General features: G+C 35.0%; 1 protein-coding gene across 1 annotated transcript; it reads right to left on the bottom strand.

Moving 5' to 3' along the window:
* Nucleotides 1-2,571: 2,571 nt before the first annotated feature.
* LOC149153303 (uncharacterized) lies at nucleotides 2,572-3,595 on the bottom strand. Its single transcript, XM_089439821.1, has one exon. The coding sequence runs from the start codon at nucleotides 3,277-3,279 to the stop codon at nucleotides 2,845-2,847; it is 435 nt and encodes a 144-aa protein (XP_089295947.1). The 5' UTR covers nucleotides 3,280-3,595; the 3' UTR covers nucleotides 2,572-2,844.
* Nucleotides 3,596-18,329: the final 14,734 nt, after the last annotated feature.

Raw genomic sequence — 18,329 nt, 5'->3', positions numbered from 1 at the left:
GCATGGGAAGACTTTTTTGAATAAGATTGTCATCGAAGCTCGCTCTTTTATACGAGCACAGGGATGGATAGATGTTGATTAGCTTAATCTACCAAATCAGTTCTTTGACACTTGAACAAATTACAAAAATGCGCTAGAATCCTCACATGTTAGAATTAGAAAAAGAGAGGATGCCCTTTGTTAGGTCCACTCTCCATTTGGGATGTACACACCAAAGACAAGATATTTACATCATATTTCAACGAGAGGACAAGTTGACCTTGCCTGGTGGTGGAAGAAGATTTGGAAGCTTAGTTGCCTAGCTAGGCCAGGGTTTTTCTTTGGTGTTTAATTGAAAATAAAGTTCCAACTTGGGACAATCTACAAAAGCGACAGAAAGATCGCAACTAGTGTATCTTATGAAAGAATGTTGGGGAGTTCGTGGCACGTTTGTTCCTCCACTGTCCTTTGACTATGTGCATTTGGACCAAAGTAAAACATAACCTAGGTTGTAACTTGGTGTGGAGGGGCGAATCATTTTATGATGACTAGAAGACTTGGTGGGACTCACCCAAAGATGTTGCTCTTAGAAACATTTTGCCTCTCATTTGTTGGGGGGTGTCGCTGTCAAGTAATAAAGCCACCTTTCCTATGTTCCTAATCTTATTGTTGCACAAATACACACAATCTTTGCTCTTTTGTTGTCCTCATATACTTCTAAGGCTCTCAGGGTATCATCAAAGAGACTATTAACCCTCTAGCTCATTGGGCATGCTTTGATGGAGCTTCCAATGACAATGGAGTATGTTAATGGAGCTTCCATTAACATATATCTTAATTCTCTAATCATATCTTATTCTATGGTAAAAAAAAGGCTATGTTATATTCCCTAGCAACACAGTTCTTGCTTCCATAAATATATTTTATATTATAATGTGGAACTAAAATCCAATCATCTTAAAGTATCAATTTATATATATTTTCCCGAACAACCATGTACTACTAATGAGAAAATGGTATTACAATATTATCTATAAGAATGTTAAAATGAAGATATGTTAAATGAAAATAACATTATTATCATGAAACTAATTGAAGTTTTTAATCTTGTGTCATAAAAAAGGTAATAGAATCATATTTAGGATTCATATACATAAATTGAGATACAAACTGAGAAAATGGAAACAACCAAAGGAGTTATGGGAGGAGAGGTTATGTTGAGTACGAGAGGTAGATATAGACCAAAACTTTAACATATTCGTAAATAAAGGAGGTTAAATTTGCATAGTAAATATTGAGAATCTACATTTTAAAATAATCTTGTGACACAAGGAGGTTAAATTTGCATAGTAAATACTAAGAATCTACATTTTAAAATAATCTTGTGACACATAAAAGGTTCGTTAAAAAAACAATGTGAGCAAGAAGCAACTATTTAAGAATAAAGTCAATGACATTGCTCAACCTTCATGTCAAGTAAACGGACCCCAAATGTGCATGATTTGAATCATATTAGTGTACCACATTGTTAGTTAATGGAATATATTTTTCTTCTCTGGAAAATGATATACAAAATTTAAATCTAAAAGGCATTAGTAGGATAAACTATATAAAATTAAAAATATAAAAAAAATTTAAATTAATTAAATAAATGATGTATGCCTAAATACATATTTGATTAAATATATAATATTTTAAGAAGGGTCTAATGCCAAGTAAAAGATCATATGTTTAAATTTTGAAAGTATTAAATATATACACCTTAATAAATTTTAACAATCGAATAAAAAAGTCTTTACTGATTAATTCATATATTTCCCCTTAAAAAAAATCATTCACCAATTTGATATCTAATTATACTGTGAATTTAAAAAATAAAAATAATTTCAAAATATATCAATTTTAAAAATATTACATATAATGATATACACATTTTAGACCGCAAAAATGAACTTTTTAGAAAAAACACATACAAAAATACATATAAAAATATGAAAAATGATTACTTTAAAAATATCAAAATGGAATTTATACACCTTATATAGAAAATAATTTACTTTGACTGGACACCTTCGATGAAAAAGAGAGCGAAGAAATCAGATTTGAGATTTGTTTGTGTGGAATGATTGTTTTAATGGATAAGCAAAAATAAAACATGAATAAGAAAATACCACTATTTACTATCCAAATTTTACCATATAAAAAAATTATTAATTTTCTTTTGGGGAATGTGACGATAATGAAATAGAATGGCGCATATGATTGCTTCGATATAACTTTTTGTTGAATGTATGTACCATTAAAATAAAGTAAATGTTTCGTGTCATCTAAGGTATTTCATTCATCATTCAATCACCCACACTTACAAGTCAAACTCATGATGACTAACTTTTGCAAGTGACATATTCTAATAATAGTGATAGATACATTGCCAACTTGACATGATAATTATTATTAATAATTAATGCAATCTACTGTTATATACTAAATTTGAATTAAAAAGATAAGGGCTCACCATTCATCTTTTTAATGTAAAATCTAGACGTTGCAGGAGAAAAAGTATTAAAACATGAGTCATGTGACCACAACAGGTACTACACAAAATGTAAGAAGTTAGCAGCAGCAAAGTACAGTAGTAGTGATCGCCAAGTGATTACATCACGCTATTCAAAGACAGAATATTTTATTTAAAGAGCTCTTATTGTAGACCTCCAAAATCGGGAACGATAAGAAAATGTGCAGAGAAAAAAGAGAGAAACCTCGTCAGCAACACTAAATGGTATTTTCTTGATCGTACCACCGCGGGTTCGAATCACGGGCAGGAGAAGGGGAAGCCACGACGAAGAAGTGTAGTGTCTCAGTGTCTCAGCTCGCGCCTTCACCCGCCTTAACGCCACCGTCGCCTTCCTTCTTCTCGTCCGACCCCGCCGCCTTGGCGTCCTCGGCGGTAGCCTTTGAAGTCGCGTCGCCGCCGTCCTTGGACGGCGCCTGGGCTGTGCCGTCGCCACTTGCGTTGCAGGATCCATGCCCACCACCGAGGCTACCGTCGATGCAACTGGAGCACTTGTTCTCGACCCATCCTTCGAAATCGTAGTCCCCGTGCCCCGCTAGGTGCCGCCCGCCGCAAATCCGAGCAATGACCCCCGCCAAAACTCCGAGAATCGTTATCACCGCGAGCACCACCACCAGAGTCCCGACGGAGCCACCACCGCCGGAGTGCCCCTGCCGCTCGGCCGAGGGGTTCATTGTCGTCTGCGGCGGCACTGGCGGGGGCTGCATAGTCCACCACGGCCGCGACATTATATCGCTTTCTCAACAACAATCTATCGCTTTCTCAACCCAAGAACTCCCCGCGCGCACTCGTAATCTCAGCCCGGAAAACCCCTCAGAAGAAACTTTCCATCAGAAAAACTATCAATCTTCCGCAGAGCGGCTCTCAGCATCGTCCCGCCTGTGATTTCTGAGGTCGCGGGATCGATCCGCCGCCCATGAAAGCGCTCTGCAGCTAAGGGCGAAGCAGATAAGCAACGAATGAAAAAGATCGCTCTTGAGTTTACAAAGATCCAACTTCTTTTGAACACAAGCGATGAGACCCCGTGATGTCCTCCCCCTCTTGCTCATCAACTCCAAATTATTATTATTATTATTAGCAAGTATTATTTTAATGCCTCAACCGACGCGTTACTTTTTCACCGTTTTTAATAATTCGGAATTTTGTTGTTATTCTATTGAGAATTGGGATTATGCCGTACAATCTGACAGGGTGGGGAACGAGATTCAAATTGTGCATATGGTCTACGTAGTAGGTATATCCCCTGCGATTATCTATCATCATGGCGCTCGCTCCATGATAACAAAATAATGCTTTGGGGTAGTTTTGGTTGGCAAAGAAATTTTTGGAAATCTAGATTATAATTGTTACGTTTTAAAATTTTGGGTTTTTGATTATATTTATTTTTTCGACAAAGGTTTTTTACATGTGATTTAAGCTGAAATTTTTCTTATAAAAATTAAGTTTTTAATGGACATCTATTTCTTAAATACTCTTATTTTTAAATTTTCAACCAAAAAAATTAAATTCCAACTATTTTTAACAAAATTGACGCCCAAATAAACAATGCCCCAAAAACCTTATGGGATGTCTTGCCCTAGTGTAGACACAGGTCGGGGGTTCGCTCCCCATGAACGACACAGAAGCCGAGATACAGTCGCTGGCTCCGGCCCCGCACCATGTGCAAACTGTACCTGCGTAAGAGATTGCAATCGATGCAGCCTCGCTCGAATTTCTTGGGAAATCGACTCCTTTTGGCTTTCTCCCATTCAGAATAGTTAGTGAGAGGTACTTTGTTCAAGGACGTGCCCCTTAGTCAAATTGTCCACAGCCTACGTCCTCATATGCCCAATCACATCTCAAGGTAAGGACAAGAGTAAGGTCCTTTCTTTTTAATTCACCAAAATATTCCCTCGCCCTTTGACATGACAGCCTGCACTAACACACTTTTTGGGACACAAATGTGGATTAGAATTAGAATATGTGAGGCATAAAGTAACCTTTATTCTTGGTTGAATGTTTGTTACAAAATGTCTCAACCTTTTTATTGCCCATGCTCATGCTCATGGCCTTTTAATAAAATTATTATTTTTAAATTTACTTCTTGCTCTTTAAAAGTTCCATACTAATCCTTGAAAATAGAACTTTATCGAAATATTCAACGAAGTCTTAAAATTTAAGCCCATTCAAATATTCAATGAAGTCTTAAAATTTAAACCCATTCAAATATTCAATGAAGTCTTAAAATTTAAACCCATGAATGGAACCTTAAAATTTACGCTGCATTATGAATAATGCTTGTTACATCATTGATTCCCACTTCCAAGCCAATAGGACAATGTTACTCGTACATTGGTGGATATCCTAAGAAGATGTTTGATGTGATATTGTAGATACTTTGTCTCTGCTTTATGGTAGAAACTAATCTATCACGAGGGTGAATGAAAATGCTTGATGTTTTTTAACGCTTTTCATCGCTGAGAAGTGAGTTATAATTTTTATTTTTATTTTTATTTTTTTATATTAAGTTGTGTTTAGGTTAGGATTGTTTTAATGTTGGATAGAAGAATGATTTACGTAATAGTGAAATATTGTTATTAAAATTGTGTGAAATTTAATGGAGTTTAGACAATTTTGACACCTATTAGGACAGTATAATCCTCATAATTGGCTCGAACTCTAAGCTCCTTCCTATGAGATTTGAACCTCAAACAAAATGCAAATTAAACCTCAGGCAAACCAACTCGTATACATTTGATAAAGAAGTAGTCATACTTACTATTCGTCCATCTATATTGAGTGGTTTTCTATCTTTCTTTTCCTCAACCATGTAGTTATGCATGTATAAGGAAGGTGGGAAAGCAAAAAAGTGGCTTGATTTCATAATGCAAGATGTCTTTGCATAACCTTTTGAAGTACTTCTCATACAATGGGTCCTTCATCTCAAATCATGCTTTTAGCTACTCTTTACTTTTTAAAAACAAGAAATAAGAGATGTTATATTAGCTAAACCTGCAATAAAAGCATGTAGCAAAAGTACAAAATGAGGGAGCAACGTTTGGAAAATTCTAAACCAAAATAAAGGGCTCCATACTTTGACTAAATAGTACTAAGGGAGGAATTTGCAGGTGTTCAGATAAATGTTTTATAAAGTAAACTTAAAAGAAAGCTTCAAGGATTAAGAGAAATAAGCATTGCATCAAAGTGAACCTATAAGGTGAGGAGAACCAACAACATCATTTTTTTCGAAGTTATCCATGGAGCTGAAGCTTGAGGCTTGGAAGGATGAGCTCCATTTACATTGAGGATGTCATTCTGAAATGAATTGAAGGAGAAGGGATCTACATTTTGAGGCAATGATCCACCTGGAGATCCTCAAAATGATTTCGAAGTACCCAACACTCATCTTTTGCCTGATGAATTCACTGCCTATGTTGGATTAAAATATCCATAGATGTTTTGACCTACACTTATAGGCTGACACATTGAATTTGAAGATTATGGAGAGAGAATTGAAGCTCCTTAATTGCACATCCAAGCTACCTTAGAACTATCTACAGTTCAACCATTGTGTGATGAGACATTGAAATAAAGCCAAAAGGATTGCCCTAAACTATCAAGGGGAGAGTACCGAAATTTGCTAAGGAATTATGCCCATGGGGGAGGAACAAGAGTGGTAGTGTTAAACCAACTGAAGAATAGGACAACCTCTAGCAAATGAAGGAACATTTTCTCACCATTTGACCCATAATGGCATTTCACATCTCGGATTGAACTCATGCAACGCAATAATGGCTCAAGTGGATGAAAGAATCCCTCGCAAAGTAAATGGTCCCACCACAATCTAGTTTAGGTTGTGAGAACTAAATAAGAAGAAAGGTTGAGCATGTACTAATAATAAGAGACGATGAGTGTGTAATTTGCATAGTATGTTGAGGATGGAGACTTGCCACTTGAATTTCATGTGAGTAAGCCATATTTAATGAGTAAGAAATCATGTGATATGTTGAGTGAGATGTTGGCAATTTATCATAATTTCATCCTCTTTTTCTTGGAGAGCTTTATTGGCTTGAAGAATAGGATGAGCATTGTTGATTCTAAGGACGTGAAAGAAGTCCAACTATGGGATGGGGTGAAGGGCTAGTTGAACACATTGAAAAATATAATTCAACCTGTCATTGAGAGTATTCTAGCCTGGATGAAGAAGGCATATCTTATTTTTTAGGATCCCCAACAATGATAATGTTTTGAATCTTTAGCGAGCATGGAATTTAGATTGATTTTTGGAGGCCAAGTTTAGACTTCATGAGAATGTAGACATGATGTTTCCTCTAAAGTTGAATAACAACTCACTCACTCTTATGATCTCAATACTTTTAATCACGTTTAATCTCTACTCAAATACTACAATAAACATACATTTTATTTAATCCTTGTTCTATAAAAATCAAACCAATACCATAAATATCACAATGCATAAAATTTAAAAGAAAAAAAGCATATATCAAAAATTACAACAAATATTTTATTTAACATTAAAATTTAAATGTAAAAAGAGCATAGTGAGATAAAAGTACATGATTCCAATAAACAATAAGACGAAATCATTACAAAATAACGAAAAGCATGGCAAAAGTAAACAAATTCATTATCTATAGAATTAGTACAACCACATTAAAAATATTAATGTCGTTGATATAGCCGAAAGTTCCATAAATATAACCAAAAAAAACTATCGCAACAAGAAGACTGTCTTACTAATGCACACATTTCCCTAATTAACCATGTATAAAAAGGTTATGAGTCAACTTTAACTTAAGAAAAAAAGGAATTATAAATTAATGTTATAAATAATGATGAGGAACTTATCATGGAGGAACTTATTGGAATTGGAATATAATTTTTTTTATTTATTAAAAGTCAATGCAACCTAACAAACTCTTTAATACACTACAACATATGTTGAGCATATTTCCTTGAGAATCGATCTAGGCCCTCAATTAAAATAATAATAAAAAGTCAATAAATCCTCATCCACGTTAAGTTGAAATAAGAAACCTTCGACAATTAGGAATACTTAATACACTACAACATATGTTGAGCATATTCCCTTGAGAATCAATCTAGGCCCTCAATTAAAATAATAATAAAAAATCAATAAATCCTCATCCACCTTAAGTTGAAATAAGAAGCCTTCAGCAACTAGGAATATTCTCACACGATGCACTAGACATTTGATTGAGAATTTCATTGAACTAAATGATTATGAGAAGATGTTCATACACAATAATTCAAAAATGATTATTGTTATGCTAACTAATTAAAAAACAAAAGTAAAATCCATGGACCTAAGAACATTGTTAGACATCATGGTAAGTAGGGTAGATGATCATCAAATATCATGATAAATAGGTCATCTAAAATAGGAGTTGTCTTTAGTGCGACTTTTTGGACTTTTCGATGCCGAAATCCGACTAAAAAATTTGAGGTGAAATCTTGATTTGTGTTATTTAAATTGGTTTTTTTACAGTATATATGGATTCAGCACCCTGAAAAACTCCTAGGGCATTTCGATTGTGTAGGGTTACCCATCAAACTTGTGATTTCAAGAGAAATTAGACCAGAAAAACCAACCAAAAAAGCTTCCAAAAAATCACACTAAAACCAACTTGCGTAAAATATAAGAATCACCTAAAATAGTAAGTAAAGTAAATAATCATCAAATATTATGATAAATAAGTTATGTAAAATGTAAAAATCACCTAAAATAAAAGACATATATTTAAACAAATTAAAAACATTTAAAACTAGATTAAAATAATTTACAATAAAATCAAGGGTGAGATATTTACAAAATATTTATTATAAAGTTCTTCATGTTAACGATTTTCAAAATCACATTTTCTTCATGATACTAATTCATCCAAATTTATTTAAAATCTACTTTATCAATCACACTTTTGAAATATGGTTTTATTACTCAAAAAAATATTATTATTATTATTTAAAATTGGTTGATATTCAAGTAAATAGATATTTTTATGTGTTTTTTTATTATATAATTTAGGTTTTATTTATTATTGATTAAAAAGAAAACAATATATATCTATATGAGTTTAAAGTCATGAAAATTATTATAAATGTATAATAGTATTGGTCTAAGTAATAGAGTTTGCAACTATCTAAAAGACTAGAAAATAGAACATAACAACACTGGATATTAAGGCAGCTTGACTTACAAAGTCTCTCAAAACTCTAAAATGCTATAGAGTATGCCATGATTAACCTATAGGAGAATCCATTTGGGAGGGAGCTTTAGCCTATTCATTATCCTCACTATTGTCGAAGTCAAGTTGGCAAGTTTCTTAGTACTGAAAACCTTATTGCCCAATTTGTTGACCTATTGTTATAGGGAATTTATGCAGAGAAGCATTTCTTCTTATGCTTCACTGCACTCTACTAGGATTTTACCCATCAAACTCTTCATTCTCCAATACAAATCGACTATTTGCATGTATTGGGTTTGTTTAGATCGAGTGTTTCTTGGGTCAGGAATCCATTGTCTTACATTCTCCTCCACCATCTCAATATCAGAGAAGAACATGTGTTCTACATGAGCTTTTCTTTCTACCAAATCCATTTCATCCTAAGTATACTAGGAGGCACATTCCCAATGGCAATGAGTTGAACCCTTTACATTAGTTTGGGCTTTGGTTTAAGGAGGATCCTCTCTACTACTACTGCGATGACCAGAGAAAGAATGTCCATGACAAGGAATAACTACTATAGGAAGAATGGGAGGGAGTGGGACAGAGGGGAGAGTCAATAAGGAAAAGGAGGACCAATTCCAATAAAACTACAAATGTGAGCTCCAACAAAATGAAAGAAAGGAACCAAGAAAGGTCAAGAAACAAGTTCGGGATAAAAACAAGGAAAATTAAGAGATTCAAACTAAGAGAGGAACACAACCATGAGAGTGGAGAACCATGTGGGTGAGAGGGAAGGGAAGATGAAAAAGTCTCTCAAAAAGATTGTTAACCAAGTAGAATCCAAAGGGGAACCAAGGATGCAAAGGGCAACAAGTTACCCAAAATATACACTAAGGGAGGAAAACACAATTGAGTGTAGGTATTTTTCACATTCCACTCCATGACTGTATCAAGTCCTGCATCCTAAAGTGTTGAATTGCAACCACCACTAGTGAAATGATATTCCAATGCGGCAACGGTCAACACATAATGCAATAAGAGGTCAATAAGAGTAGCTTTAATGACTCCCAGTGGCCTAGTAATGCATGTGACCTTAAACTTTGGTAAATGTCCCTACTCTATAATCTTAAACAATGGCTCTATTGTAATATGGGGGACTCTCATTCCTAACTGTCTTGATGGACACCCCACGGGGGGATATAAATACTTCCATGTTAATTAGATTATCATCACTTTATATATATAATGTGAATAATGTCCTTAAACTTTGCTAATTATCTGGGCTCCATAATCTTAAAGAAAGGCTCTATCATGATATGTGGGACTCTTATTCCTAGTTTTCTTGATGGACACCCTACATGGGGATATTTCTTTCCATATATTTAACATTGTTATTCCATATGAGAAATATATGTATATCGTCAAGACTGTCAATATTTATCATGTCACTCGTGGGAATTGAAACTAGGTGGGGAGGATTTCATTCCTTCCTCCCAATCACCTGGGATAAACCTAATTGACACCCTACATGGGGATATTTATAAAAAACTACTTTAAAATATTTTAAAAAAAATATGAATATCTTCTAAGATAATAATAGCCTTAATTTCTCCCCGTGTCCAAGTAACACGCATGGACTTAAACTTTGCTAATTGTCCCTACTCCTTAATCTTAAATAGTGGTTTTTATCATGATATGGGGGACTCTCATCCCTAACTGTCGTGATGGGAACTCAACAAGGGGATATAAATACTTCCATGTTAACTCTCTCTCTCTCTCTCTCTCTCTCTCTCTCTCTCTCTAGATATATATATATATATAAACAATAATGTGAATAATATATGTTTTAACTTGACCTTAAATTTTTCTAACTATCCCTACTCCATAATCTTGAACAATGGATGTTTTGATCATTGAGGAACTATTTAGACTCATCATTATGACAAATCTCATTATGTCACGTGTAGGAATTTGAACCTGGGTGGGGGATAACAATCATTCTTACCAACCACCCAAGATAAATCTATTTGACCTATTTATTTATTTCTTCATAATAATAATTATTATCTAATTTTAAGGTTTAAGGTCATAGGTAAGTCCAATATCAAAGTGGTGTATGAGACTCTTTTGTTTGGGATTGACTATATCAGAAAGAGAGTGCAAGACTTTTCTAATTACATATATTATGTCTATGTCTATTTTTTTTGGTTAACCCAAATTGGATTTGAACTAGTGACTTTTTCACGAGGAGTTCCTTAACATTACACCCTTTCACAATAAATCCAAAGCCTCATGCGCAAATATTAATGTGTATGTTAACATTTAATAAAAAAAGAATATTATCCATCATCATGGCTTAATGAAAAGTTGAGACTAAATTTATGAAGTTACTTGCATTTTATAAATGGGTAATTGTGATTATATGCATTATTAAAAAAAAAATAGCCAAGTAACTTACTTCCAACCCTAAAATTTGAATCCTTGCCAACCATGTTTCTAAAATTGTCTTTCTTGCTTGCATCATGTCCTAAGTATATTGGTGTTCATCAACCATTTAACTTATATGGTTGAGCTAGTATCTACCTTCCCTTCATTAAAAGAATTATGATCTAAATTAATGTGAAAATTATGCATAATAATAATAATATTAAACTTATCTTCAATCCATCTCTCTTTTGTTAACATTTTTATATTTATTTTGGACAAAATTGATCCCTCCAAGATCCTTCCAACATTAAAGTGTGTAGTATTTTTCTTAACTGCATTTGATAAATTGGTTGTTGATGCTTTCTACCATGTATTTTCTCTTTAATTGTTATTAATTTCCCTTTGGCTTATATAACACATAGTCTAACTTATAGATGAAAAAACATTTTTAACCATAATTCACCAAATACAATTTCAAGATTTTTGGTTGTTTAAAATACATTTTTGAATGCATAAATGGATTCAACACCCTGAAAAACCCCCGAGACACTCAAATTATGCAGATTAAACAATTTAAACTCAAGTTTTTAAAACTTTCTGTCAGATTTTGATTAAAATTAACCAGAAAAATGGTCATGAAAAAGACCATTTTGTCTATAAATAAACTACGTTTAGCTTTATATATATATATATATATATATATCTCCTTATTCTCCTTAATTGTTATTAATTTCCCTTTGACTTATAAAATGTGCAATATTTATCTTTAAAAATAAATATATATTTTTAATATATATAAAAATAAAAATTAAAAATTAAAACTCCAATTGGTGAATAAATTATAAGTCTTGCAACGTTCTCAATATATAATACCATGTGAAAAGAAATCAACTTTTCTTTGAGCGTAAAGGCTAGAGTGAGGTATTATAGCTTATCATGTCACTAGCATGGATTTAAACCTGGGTGAGAAGATAACAACCATTCCACCCAACTGCCTGAGATAACCTCAATTTACAACTCACTTCGTGATTGCCATGTGTATGAAGTATAATGTAAACCATGAAATCAAAGTTCAAATCCTTGTGGGTCAAACCAACAAAAAAAGAAGAAGATATATGCCATGTGTATTGAAGAGTACTTTCCACTTTTCCATTTCAATATTTATGTCGTCATTTCTAGATACAGTTTCAATATTGTCGTAATTTATGGATATTTTGTTGTTAATTAATGATTAATATTTTTAGTTTGTGATAGTTATTATAATTTTATTGTCAATTAATAGCATTAATTGTTATTAGTTAATATAGTAACTTATTATTATTATTATTTAATAAACTCATATTAAAATTAGTATAAAACCATTAGCCACAGTTACATGATTATTTCATTATGGACCAATTTATTTATTTCTTCATAATAATAATTATTATAATTTTAAGGTTATAATTAAGTCCAATATTAAGTTGGTGTATGAGACCCCTTTGTTTGTGGGACAAAGGGCCCCCCATACAAAGCTAATCTTCATATTTCTAAGTTGTCTATATCGGAAAGATGTTGTCCAACCCTAAGATTCGAATCCTTGCTAACCTTATTGCCACAATTGTCTTTCTTGCTTGCATATGTGTCCTAAACTAATCTGAATGTTGGGAAAATTTGTTAATGCTATGCACGCTCCCTCATCAGTATTAAAAATATGTGTTTAGGATCGTCTCAAATTAACCAAAATGTGAAGGATTATGTGTCAAGTATTGAGTGTCTTTTATGAGCAATTTATGAGATTAATTAGTTATTTAAAACACATATTCAGCAAGTGAATTCCATAGAAGTAAAACACAACAACTCATAACACAAAGTTGATAAAGGAGTTCACCCCTCCTGGGCTACATCTCCTTGGACCTGCTTCAATGGTTATGCCCTCTTTGGATTAATTACATGCACCTGCAGTGCTCCAATGGCTTTGCAACTTGCTCCATTGGATTCAGAAGACCAAAAAATCCAAAAATGACTTTCCAAGCTCTGCAATTGGACTTCAGTTGATCTAGGATTGACCTCCTCTCCTGGTGGCCCTAGGCTTCCTTAAACTTCAACGTAGCAAAATCATGTACAAAAGTGCCTTTCTGCTTCTACAGCCTATTCCATTATGTTTAGAGCATTCAAATCATCTAGGAATGACTCTTTTTGAGGCAAAATTGGTCAAAAATTGCAAAAGTTATGGCCTCTTTAGTTTTCCCTAGGAAAACTCCACCAAATCTGGAGAAACTCTAGTTAACCCCGCTAAATTTGGAGTAGTAGAGGATTTAGCGGGCCCGCCAAAACTACCGCCAACTTAATCCGTAGTTTAATTAATGGTTAATCATGGGTTAATTAGCATTAAAATCCACTTAGTACGTTTAATGGCGCGGTTAGCACTAAACAACAGCCCGTGGTTATGGTGTTGGTCACATGTGGAGAGCTACCTCGTTGGTTAGGCTCCCTCTTTCCCCAAACTCCACCATGTTACCCTTTAAATAAAACATGCACCCATTGTTTATTAAGACACACGGTAGTGGCATAACGGTAATACGTGGGGCTTGTGCTGGCAAGGTCGCGAGTTCAATTCCCTAGCTTGAAATATAAATTTACATGAACTTTGAGAGGGAACGTGGCAGCCTCTGGGCTTACCATGTGTCAGCCTCTCATTGGTTCACCTCAATGCCTTTGACCAATCTGATGTCGACACTTGTCATGACCCAATTGAGCCACCAGATGGAATATTTTGGGAATATTCCAAGGAATATTCCCTAGAATATTCTTTTTGTTTACTGGGATGTACGGATGCCTAGTCAACATCCCAATCAGCATCGTACCCAAAATTTTCTTGTTTGACAAAATTAACAACAGGCTCTATTTTTCTCATACGAACTCCATTTTGAGTGAAACGAGTTGCATTGGGATCGTATCGCCAAGACGGACGCAGTTGTTTAGGTTTTGAGAAATCCAGAGCACTTTGATTTTTGAGAAAAATTTTGCCCCTAATCCAGATTCTGATCACTCCTTCCCACTGACAGGCTTTTGAACCCACAAAAGTTGGTTATCTGATGAGAGTTGAATACTCTTTTCCTTCCTAAGCTCTATCAATTGATTCTACTTAGAAAAATCTTCATGACAACCACTTGGGCTCACTAACATGCCTTGCCTTGCAAATGGCTTGGCACTTCAATCAATGTTCTCCTTTTGCTGCTGACCCAATCCAACACTTGTTGGTTTCTTGCTATTTAAACACCCTCCTATACAAAAGCGATCCATCAGTGCTTGGAAAGCTGACTGGTGGCCTTCCCGCTGAGAATCATGTTCCTCCTTTGCAACACATGCATTCGATGCAAGCTTCTCCTTGGAAACCACTTTTCCAAGTTAAGCCAATCTAAGTGAACTACAACAATGATTTCCAATATTAGTAGTAACAAGAAAATAAATGACCATTCTTTTACCTCCACAGTTCCAAATTCCACGTCTAGAAGAATGCATTTGCCATCTCTTTCGCTTCTTGGCGTCAACACATCAAATGGTCTACAATGATTGCAATTTTTTTTGGCATTTTTGTCCACTTTCGCTTCTTGATTCCATCATCCTCTAGTGTTAACATGCTACTCATGTCATGGTTTGAGAATGAAAGCTAATCATGAGCCTCTTTCTCAAGCGTGGACCTTCCCAAAATCCCGTGACATCTTGTCACAAGAAACACCATTAACCTTGAAAAACACTCATGCAAGAATATAACTTGACTATCTCTTCCTTTTGCTTATTCAAAGCAACAAATGTCACATCATGTGAACCTCGCCATGTACTCTTACATCTCGTTGTATAAACCATCGACTAAACACAAGTCGACAAAACATGCTTCTTCAAACAACTGACTTTCAAGTCAAGCAAAAGCATGTACAACAACTTGACAATTTACAACAAGAATTCCACATTCTCATGAAACAATTCGTCACATCTCCCTTTCATATTTGGAGACAAAATCAACTCTTCCAAGTTGATATAACATACATGTAACAATCAATCGACCACACAAGCCAACACTCATGCATGTGCAAATGATCAACATTCTCAAGTTGACAACATACATGTTAACAAAGCAATCAACCAACACAAGTCAATCACTCATGCATGTATAACAATTCTCAACTCTCTCACAAGTACAATCACAAGTACAGGAATCCCATTAGTATGTATGAGTACTTAAAGAGATGAAATGACCAAATTTGTTGCAATAAAGTGAGTCAACATACTCCACTTTCGAACACCTTCCTGGCGTAAACGTGCAAGTTCAAGAATGCAACATGCATGCAAATTTGTAGCTGCAAATTTCCATATTTGCTGCATCTAAGTGAGTCAACATAACTCTACTTTTCCAACATCTTGATTCAAGCAATATGAAACATACTTTCAAGAGAAAAGAAATGCATCCAAATAACAAGGAAATGCATCAATAAGGCAAGATTTGCGTCAATTATCAAAAAAAATGTGAGGCCTTAATTGGTTAAGAAATCTAACCATCTCTTTCCAAACCATTTCAATGGCACTTCTTTCAGCTACACTTCATCATGTGTATCATCATGATCCACATAAATTATGGAATCCTCTTTTCCATTCTTGCAAAAATCTCTCTCCACCTTCTTCAAATGTCATAGATGACTTGTTGGATGCAAAGTCCAACACTTGTCTACAAGATGACCCTCCTTATGGCAATGAGTGCAAAACAATTGCAGCTTCTTTTCAACATGGTTTCCATTATCCAATGGACCTTTGGCTTTCTGCCTCTTTTGTTTTGAAAGTTTCATGTGTATGGCTATCCTCTTCCAACACCTCGAAACGGTATGGTTATTAAAACCACAAAATGAACATGTAAATTTTCTCCAAATATTATGTGAAGATTTACCATGTTTATCATAATCAAAAGAAACTTGATTAAAGGCATATTTATACCTTGCACATTCACCTTTGTCGCCTTCTTGAGGAGGTGAATTTGATGAGGTAGTGGCTCTCTTCGGAATACCAACAATGGTTTCAATGACCTTAGAGCTTTCAACATCCTCTTGTTTTCCATTTCCACTAGTTGCATGCTTATGAGCATCTTCTTGCAAAGTGGGTATAAAACTTTTGCATTCCTCATGAACACAAACTTCACAAGCTTGAGGTAATGAACATGTAATGAAATTCCTTCTTGGAACACCTTCATGTGCCTCCTTGGCTTTGGAGCATTCTCCATCATGTTTTCCATAACCAAGACCCAAATACCTAGGCCTTTCCTCAATAACAATTGGCTCAACTATGCCTTGTGCATGTTTTCCTAACCCTTTACCTTCATAGCCCATCTTCATCAATAATTTGGACCCTATTCCTCTAGTGTGTCTTTCAAAAGCACCAAAACATTCATTTTGAGAGGAAATTGAAGATAAAATTGAATTTCATACCTCATTTTCATGCACATACTTGGCTAGGGTTTCCTTGGCATCATGGAGTTGAATCTCCATCTCATGCATCTTTTCAAGAAGCTCTTGCTTCTCCTCCTTCATGGCCATCAACTCCTCTTGAAGTATAGTGTTCTCCTTCCTATCTTTATTTATCTCTTGCACCATATATCTCATTATGATAAGCTCTTGCAACATCTCTAAATAAAAGAGTCTTGCTAAGGAAGATGGATTAGAAACATCACTTGTTGAAGCTGATATCACATAAACTTGCACACAATTAAATTCTCCTTGCACAAATAAAAAACCAATAGCTAAAGCTAACCTTGGCAAACCATCTCATGGTTAAAATGAGCTAGCAGTTCTTTGATACTAACTTGATCTAAATGTTGGGAAAACTTGTTAATTCTATGTGAGCTCCCTCATTAGTATTAAAAATATGTGTTGAGGATCATCTCAAATTAACCAAAATGTGAAGGATTATGTGTTAAGTATTGAGTGTCTTTTATGCGCAATTTATGAGATTAATTAGTTGTTTAAAACACATTCAAGTAAATTGCAGAGAAGTAAAACACAACAACTCATAACACAAAGCTGATAAAGGAGTTCACCCCTCCTGGGCTACATCTCCTTGGACCTGCTTCAATGGCTAGGCCCTCTTTGGATTAATGGTAAACGATTACATGCACCCACAGTGCTCCAAAGGCTTTGAAACATGCTCCATTGGATTCAGAAGACCCAAAAACCCCAAAAATGACTTTCCAAGCTTTGCAGTTGGACTTCAGTTGATCTAGGCTTGACCTCTTCTCCTGGTGGCCCTAAGCTTCCTTAAACTTCAACGTAGAAAAATCACATACAAAAGTGTCTTTTTGCCTCTGAAACCTTTTCCATTGTGTTTAGAGCATTCAAATCATCTAGGAATGACTCTTTCTGAGCCAAAATTGGTCGAAAATTACCAATGTTATGGCCTCTTCAGTTTTCCCTAGGAAAACTCCATCAAAACTAGAGAAACTCCAGTTAACCCTGCCAAATTTGGAGTAGTGTCGGATTAGCAGGCCCGCCAAAACTGTCACCAAATTAATCCGCAGTTTAATTAATGGTTAATCATGGGTTAATTAGCATTAAACTCCACTTAGTATGTTTAATGGCACGATTAGCATTAAACACCAGCCTGTGGTTATGGTGTTGGTCACATGTGGAGAGCTACCCTGGAGGTTAGTCTCCCTCTTTCCCCAAACTCCGCCACGTTACCCTTTAAATAAAATGTTCGCCCATTGTTTATTAAGACAAACAGTAGTGGCATAACGGTAATGCGTGGGTCTTGTGCGGGTGAGGTCGCGAGTTCGATTCCGTGCCCTACCATATAATTTTACATGACCTTTGAGAGGGCACGAGGCGGCCTTCGGGCTTTCCACGTGTCAACCTCTCAATGATGCATCTCAATGCCTTTGACCAATCTGATGTCGACACTTGTCACGAACAAATTGAGCCACCAGTTGGAATATTTCATGGAATATTCTTTTTGTTGACTGGACTATACGGATGCATAGTCAGCATCCTAGTCAGCCCTATACCCAAAATTTTCTTGTTTGACAAAACATACAACAGACTCTATCTTTCTCATACGAACTTCGTTTTGAGCGAAACAATTTGCATTGGGATCGTATCGCTGTGACAAATGCGATCATTCAGGTTTTGAGCGATCCTAAG

Source organism: Pinus tabuliformis, chromosome 9, assembly GCF_031772625.1.
Source record: "Pinus tabuliformis cultivar Carrire ecotype Pingquan chromosome 9, CPIR1, whole genome shotgun sequence".
Taxonomy (NCBI): Eukaryota; Viridiplantae; Streptophyta; class Pinopsida; order Pinales; family Pinaceae; genus Pinus; species Pinus tabuliformis.
Note: the sequence above shows the minus strand (reverse complement) of the source record. Positions and strands in the feature narration are given on the sequence as shown.

Coding starts and splice junctions, on each gene's coding strand:
- LOC149153303 (XM_089439821.1), bottom strand. CDS start 3,279: ATGTCGCGGCCGTGGTGGACTATGCAGCCCCCGCCAGTGCCGCCGCAG.